Genomic DNA, 6,249 nt, shown 5'->3' on the forward strand with positions numbered 1-6,249 from the left:
ACAGCTACAAGTAGCTATCCTCTGGGTCAGAACTGCCCTGCGTACCCCCTATCCTGGAGATGGGAGAGGTAAACCCACAGGAAGGGAGGCAGCATATACTCCTGCTACCTACCTTTCTCTGCCTGAGCACTAAGTGAGAACTCTCCCCAGAAGTCACCTGAGCCCCAACAAGGGAAGGGGGATGGCAGAGTCATAGAGACTTCTTACAGTTTTCTCGGATTGGTAGGGTTTGGAGGTGGAGAGGTCACTTAGAGCCCTATGGCCTAACCCCACTGGCTGCTGACAGGAGCTGGCAACCGGGGAGACAGCCCAAACTACTTTGATGAGATCATTCCTCTTGTCCAGAGTGGGGTGATCAGGTCCAGGACACGGTGGCTGGGCCCAGAGCCAGCTAGGAGTCAGAGACACACAGGGCTTCCACCGCATCGCTCAGACCCTGGTTGACGCCCCCCACGGCCAGGAGGCAGTTCTTGACAACGATGCTGGAGCAGGCACAGCGGGGTGTGGGCATGGCGGGGAGGACCTCCCACTTGTTCTTCCCTGGGTGGAACGCCTCTGCCGTCTCCAGGACAGTGGGTTGGTTCCCTGAAAGTGCCAAGGGAACCGGACCTTACAAAGGAGTCCAGTCACCCATCTGCCCCGGGAACGTCCCCCCATCTTGCTCCCCGCCCCCCTCTGGAACCACAAGCAGAAGCCAATCAACCTCAACTTCCTTGGCTACAGAATTGCTCCTTCCCCACCATTTTGTCAAACAGCTGCTTTGTCCTTCCTGCCTTCTCTGTCTTTTCATCTCAAGAGTAACTTTCTTTCCCCACCGCTGCTTTTACCAGAAGTTTCTAGACACTACTGCCTCTCTTCTGCCCTTTACTAAGAAAGCTGCTCACATGGTCTAGCTTACATCAAGCTGCTTTCCTGTGTGGGTAAATAGGGTGTCTGTCCACACTGAGTAAACTCTGGGTTCCTGGAAGCTCTGCTGCCCATCTGTCTCTCCCCTGTTGATGTTGGGGTCCCACCTTCAAAATACCTTAATCTCTGGGAGGTCTTATACAGCAAATCCTGAATTCATTAGAATAACTGATTTGATCAGACTGCTTTTCTACTCCATGACAGAGCTGGGTATCCAGGGAGAAGAGAAAGAGGACCAAGGCCAATCCCTGCCACACTTTCACCTCCAGTCATTCCTGGACAGGGGCCCAGGGACCTGTGCTTGGCACGCCTGTGTCACATGGTTATCAGTATGTCCCTTATGCTCTCTGGGCCTCAGTTTCTCCTGTGTAAGAGGACAGATAGACCGCAACTGAGGCCCGTCCATGGAGACACGACATCTAGGCTGGGAGGAGGGGAGTGCTTTGAAATTCCTTGGAATAAAGCAGTAGGCAGGTGGTGTGCAAGGAGCCAGCACCTTCTCCTGCTCATGCAGAGTGCCTAGAATCCACCAAGCACCAGACCACAGTGCCAGCCCGGAAGCTCTATCCTTACCAAGTCCTCCAGCCACTATGACCCGTCCACTCAGAGAGCCGGCCACAAAGTCTGCCCGCTGCTTCTTAAGGAAGAATGAGCGCTCCATCTTCAGCCATCCCCCTACAGGCCATGGGTGATGGCAGGAGATACACAGAGAGAATTAGATGCTGACCACCCGCCCCTCCAAATACACGAGTCCCAAACTGCTCTCACCCTAGGCAGCATCTCCACTCCATCTACCCTGTGTGCTCAGCGTATATACAATGTCTCCTGCTGTTTGAAATGATACTCTACCCTCTCCCATGCTTGCTGTAATCCAAGGAACCATAATCTCTTATGACAAATCACCTTGTTCTACCCCTGTTCTCACGGGCTTTAAGCTGGAAAGGAGGCTGACTAGAGGCAGAGAGCGTCAGAGTCAGGATCCTTCTGTTTTTCCACGAGTAAAAAACAGGAAAAAGCCCTTCCTCACCTGGCCCTGGCTGGATGTTGTAAGAATGGACAATAGGTGGAAAAGGCTTTGATAAAAACAACTAACCAATCAAAGGGAACCCTGTACAGATGAAAGAACTTGATCCCAAGAGTAGCCCTGAATGGAGGAGGGTGTTCAGACTCTGAAAGGCTCACCCAGCTGGGTAAGTGAGCCTGGGTGGGTGGATGGGATGGGGGTAAGGTGGGGGATTCAGCCAGAAGGGAGGTGCGCAGCCGGGGACTGGTGCCCAGCTTACCCTGTTCCATGTCGAACACGTCCATCGTCCGGAGGAACTTGGGCTGCTGGTAGAGCCGACCCTGCCGCAGGCCACCCAGGCTGTACAAGCGGTCGTCTAAGGTCACAAAGCTGGAGAAGGCCCGCTTGCAGGGAATGTTGGGGAACTTGGTCCAGGAGCGAGTCTCGATGTCAAAGACCTCGAAGGCATTGACCGCGTACTTGGACTGTCGTCCCCCTGGAGGCCAGAGTAGGGCGAAGGTTGGGCAGAAGAGTAAGTCTCTGAGGACTGGGGCTGGGTTTCCCCTTCTGACTCTTATCAGATCACATAGGAAGCTCCCTGAGGGGTGGGGCAGCATGATTAACCCCCAGTGCCCCGGAGATGCTCAGCACACAGGCACTGCTTCCAACAGGAACTGACCCGGGGGAGGGAAGAAGGGCCAGACATGGGCCAGACAACCTGTCCTTACCCAGCACATAGATCTTGGAACCTCGGAAGAATGAGGTGGCAGCATATCTCGGGGTGGGCATGGGTGCTAGAGACACCCACATGTCCTTGAGCATGTCATAGTGTTGGAGGTGGTTGTGTGGACGGAGATCCAGGCCCATCCCGCCTGCCGCGTACACTCGGTAATCTAAGGAGAAAGGCCATACAGCAGACACTATGAGACAGGCCCATCGTACTCAGCTCCTACCATGGCCAGGCTCTGTTAACCCCTGGAATACAAGCGCTGAAGCCCGGCTAGGTCCCAACCACTGCTCTGCCCGAGAATGGGTTGGTGGTTCCTGCCATAGTCAAGCCTGGGTCTTCCTGAAGCCATGTCAGGCCTTCATGCCTTAGCCTTCCTTGGTGGCTGGCCCTTGGTTAAACCCGAAATACTAAGGCTTTCACAGAGGTATACTGCAGTGGAGTCTAGGCCTGGACAACCCTTTGCAGGTCTTATCCCCGCCATTCTCCTCCTTCCTGGGCAGCCAGAGGGATGCCAAAGAGAAGGGGTATTCCTCTGATACCCTCCAATAGTGGCCTCTTCCTCAGGAACTCCCAGATCAGAACTCTCTAGACCTAGCAGGAGCCTTTGGAAATGAGGTCAGCCCTGCTGTCATTGGCCTTGTGGGACACTGGCCTGCTGCCATCTCTTTCTCTGTCCGGATAGGGGAAGGCTATCCTCCTTCCTGCACAGGAAAGCTCTGGGCTCCAGGAGGCACCCTGCACTGAATGGGCTAGGGGTGAATGAGGGAGAGGCTTTGGAGGAGAGAAAACTGGCCCCCATAAGAAGCCCTGCCCAGAGAAGTGAGTTCCCCCCGACTCTCTACTGCTCTTGGCTGCAGGTGACACAGTGCAGCAGAGAGGATGGGCAACGCCTCCATGTTTCCCTGGGCCTCACCCCAGTACCTCCCGCAGCCTGTTAAGGACACAGCCCTACCTCCAGGGCCCTCTTTTTCCCAGGGACTCACCCCTGCCCGGGATTCTGTCTCCTAGTAGCCAGTCCTCACTGCTTCTGGCTCTATGAGACTTCCATTCTTCAAGGGGATTGCAGGGATGAGTACTGTTTCTTTCTACTTTCCAATCTTACTAAAGAGAGGGAAAACAAATCCCAACCCTAGCCTCTGGCTGGGAGGTGGGGCCTGCTAATGAGAAATTTACCTTACACAAACTCCGCCTCTTCTATTCCTGTTTTCACCCACACACCTCCAGCTGAGAACCCTCACATCCAGTCCACACTACCATTCCTGCACCCGATTCTTACTCATCCTTTCAGAGTCACCTGGGTGTCCCTGGATTGCAAGGCTGGACTGAGAGCGGCGGCTCAGGACCTCCTGTGGCACCTGCATCACCCTCCTTGCCACACGTTACTGAAATAACCTTTGTCTGCTTCTTTCAATAGACTGTTATGTTCTTGAGATTTGTTAATCTGTGGCCCCAGCATCTGCTAGAAAGCGTGGCACACAGGCATGTCAATTCTTAGTAAACTAACTGTTGAACCCATTCAATGCCATAGTTAAGAGCACAGACTCGACCATCACCTGCTGGCTGCGTAACCTTGGGCAAGTTACTTAACCTCTCTGGGCCTCACATTGCTTCTCTCTAAAATGAAGATAGTAATAGCACTTAACTCATCAGACAGGTTGTGAGGGTCAAAGGGGTTAATACCTATAAGGCACCTATGGTAAGGACTCAAATGTTGGTTCTTAATCTTTCAGCCCCACTTATTGAGATCTGCGGATAAAGGACTACCCTTTCCCTCTCTATTTCCCCATGGGCCTCCACGCCTTCCATCTTTCTTACTGGGAGTTCAGGAGGCCCCGTTGGCTACTCTGCCCTCAGGGATTTTGAGTTAGACTTTCTCTCTCTGACCTTCATTGGTAAGACCTGGGCTCCTAAAGGCAGGGATCAGATCTGCCTCTTTCCTTCCTCCCTGGGACCTAGAACTGTGCCAGGGACAGAGAAGGTACTCAAGAAATACTGGTTTCTGATCTACAGTAGACCTGACAGGCAGCTGAAATGGTTTTGCAAGAGAAGGAGGGAAGGTTGCATCCCACTAAGCCTGTCTGATCTGAACTTGGGGTCTCCTAACTCCTGCTGGGCCATTTTCCATAAATCCCTGTGTGTTTTAGCAAAAGAGCTTTCAGAGCCCCCTCTGTGCTCTGGGCTTTACCAGGCCTGAAAAGAAAGAAATGATGGGCTTGGAAAAAGCGAAATGAGAATCAAAGCTACGTGATCAGCACATGCATGCCCTGAGAACCTAGTGAACCTGGGCAAGATGCCACAGAAACACGACCCTCAGGAACATTATGGTGTCCACTCATCAGTGTCTCTGAGATTAGGAGGCAGATGGTGGTGAGAAGGTCCTGGAACCAGGTCCCAAAGCCCTCCCAGTGGGGCCTAGTGATGGTACGAGGATGGCATGAACATCCCCAGGGCCCCAAATATGTGTCTGGAGATGGTGGCACTTGCAAGGAAGATTTCAGGGGATTTGGTGCTGTGGGTGGAAGGCCCAATCATTCTGCTGAATGAAGGGATGTACAGGGACATTGCACTAACCCCCTTTGGCTCTCCCCTCTGGCCTGGCCTGCCCAGTTTGCTGGGAGGAACCTGGTGGGGTGGAGTGGAGCTCTGGCATCATATTGATTTACTAGACACTTCACTTGCTGAGTCTCAATTTTCCCATCTGTAAAATAAGGCCAGCGGGTCTCTAGTTTCAGTGTCCATTGTAAAGACAAACTGGGGATCAGGAATGTGACAGTGGCCTCCAACTCAGTGTTGGCTTCCACGCCTTTCCCCGTGGCGCCCCACCCCCTTCTCTCTGCCCGCCCTAAGCCTTGGCCCCACTCGCCTGTGGCCGTGACAGAAATGCCCATGGCGGCCTCGCGCAGCACGCTCCTCTTCTTCCACTTGCCCTCATCGATGTTGTACATCTCCACGACCTTCAGAGGCAGCTGACTGGTGCCCACACCCCCGATCACCATGATCCGCTTCCCCAGGGCGGTGACAGCCACCCCGGCCCGGGCTGTGGGCAGGGGGCGCAGGTCGGTCCACTGGTCGGCCTCGGGGGAGTAGACCTCAAAGCAGTCCACGGGGACGCCGTTGTCGTCACATCCCCCGATGGCATAGACCTGCCCCCCGGTTTCCAGCAGGGAGCAGTAGACCCGGCGGCTGGGCAGTGGCGCCAGGCGCTTCCACTGGAAGTCCTTGACGTTGGGCACCTCCATGGCAGCCCCGGGGACCCCGCCCGCCGCGCCCCAGCGGAGCGCCGTGGGAGGTGCGAGCCCGGGGGTCCGCCGGCTACTCCGCGCCCCCTCTCGCCGCCTCCATCTCGCTCCGGTTCGCCTGCTCCCGCCCGACCCCCGGCAAGGGCCCCGACGCCGGCCAGCGCTTCACCGTCCCTCAAGACTCAGCTGTCCGGAGGCGTCCGAGCCCGGCCCTGCGGGAGGAATGGGGCGAATCAAGGGCAGCCGGGCCCGGCGCCCTGGCCTCCTGGCGTGGGCGGGCGAGCGGGCTCCCAGCCCCCCGCCAACTTTCAAGGGAAAACGCGGCGGCGAGGGCGCCACCCCGCGGCGGCATCAAACCCGCACCGCTTTGT

General features: G+C 55.5%; 1 protein-coding gene across 1 annotated transcript; it reads right to left on the reverse strand.

Annotated features, from left to right (window-relative positions):
• Positions 1 to 377: 377 nt before the first annotated feature.
• KLHDC8A (kelch domain containing 8A) lies at positions 378 to 5,878 on the reverse strand. Its single transcript, XM_007470684.1, has 5 exons — positions 5,503 to 5,878; positions 2,638 to 2,802; positions 2,190 to 2,405; positions 1,480 to 1,581; positions 378 to 585 (listed from the first exon to the last, which is right to left on the reverse strand). The coding sequence occupies exons 1-5, from the start codon at positions 5,876 to 5,878 to the stop codon at positions 392 to 394; spliced, it is 1,053 nt and encodes a 350-aa protein (XP_007470746.1). The 3' UTR covers positions 378 to 391.
• Positions 5,879 to 6,249: the final 371 nt, after the last annotated feature.

The sequence above is a fragment of the Lipotes vexillifer genome, unplaced genomic scaffold (assembly GCF_000442215.2).
Source record: "Lipotes vexillifer unplaced genomic scaffold, Lipotes_vexillifer_v1.1 scaffold1122, whole genome shotgun sequence".
NCBI lineage: Eukaryota > Metazoa > Chordata > Mammalia > Artiodactyla > Lipotidae > Lipotes > Lipotes vexillifer.

Excerpts from the sequence above, each read along its gene's own strand:
- KLHDC8A (XM_007470684.1), bottom strand. The coding sequence starts at position 5,878 with ATGGAGGTGCCCAACGTCAAGGACTTCCAGTGGAAGCGCCTGGCGCCA. Across the intron at positions 2,803-5,502 it reads CATTTCTGTCACGGCCACAG|ATTACCGAGTGTACGCGGCA; the intron begins GCGAGTGGGGCC and ends CTTTCTCCTTAG. Across the intron at positions 1,582-2,189 it reads CGTGTTCGACATGGAACAGG|GGGGATGGCTGAAGATGGAG; the intron begins GTAAGCTGGGCA and ends CATGGCCTGTAG.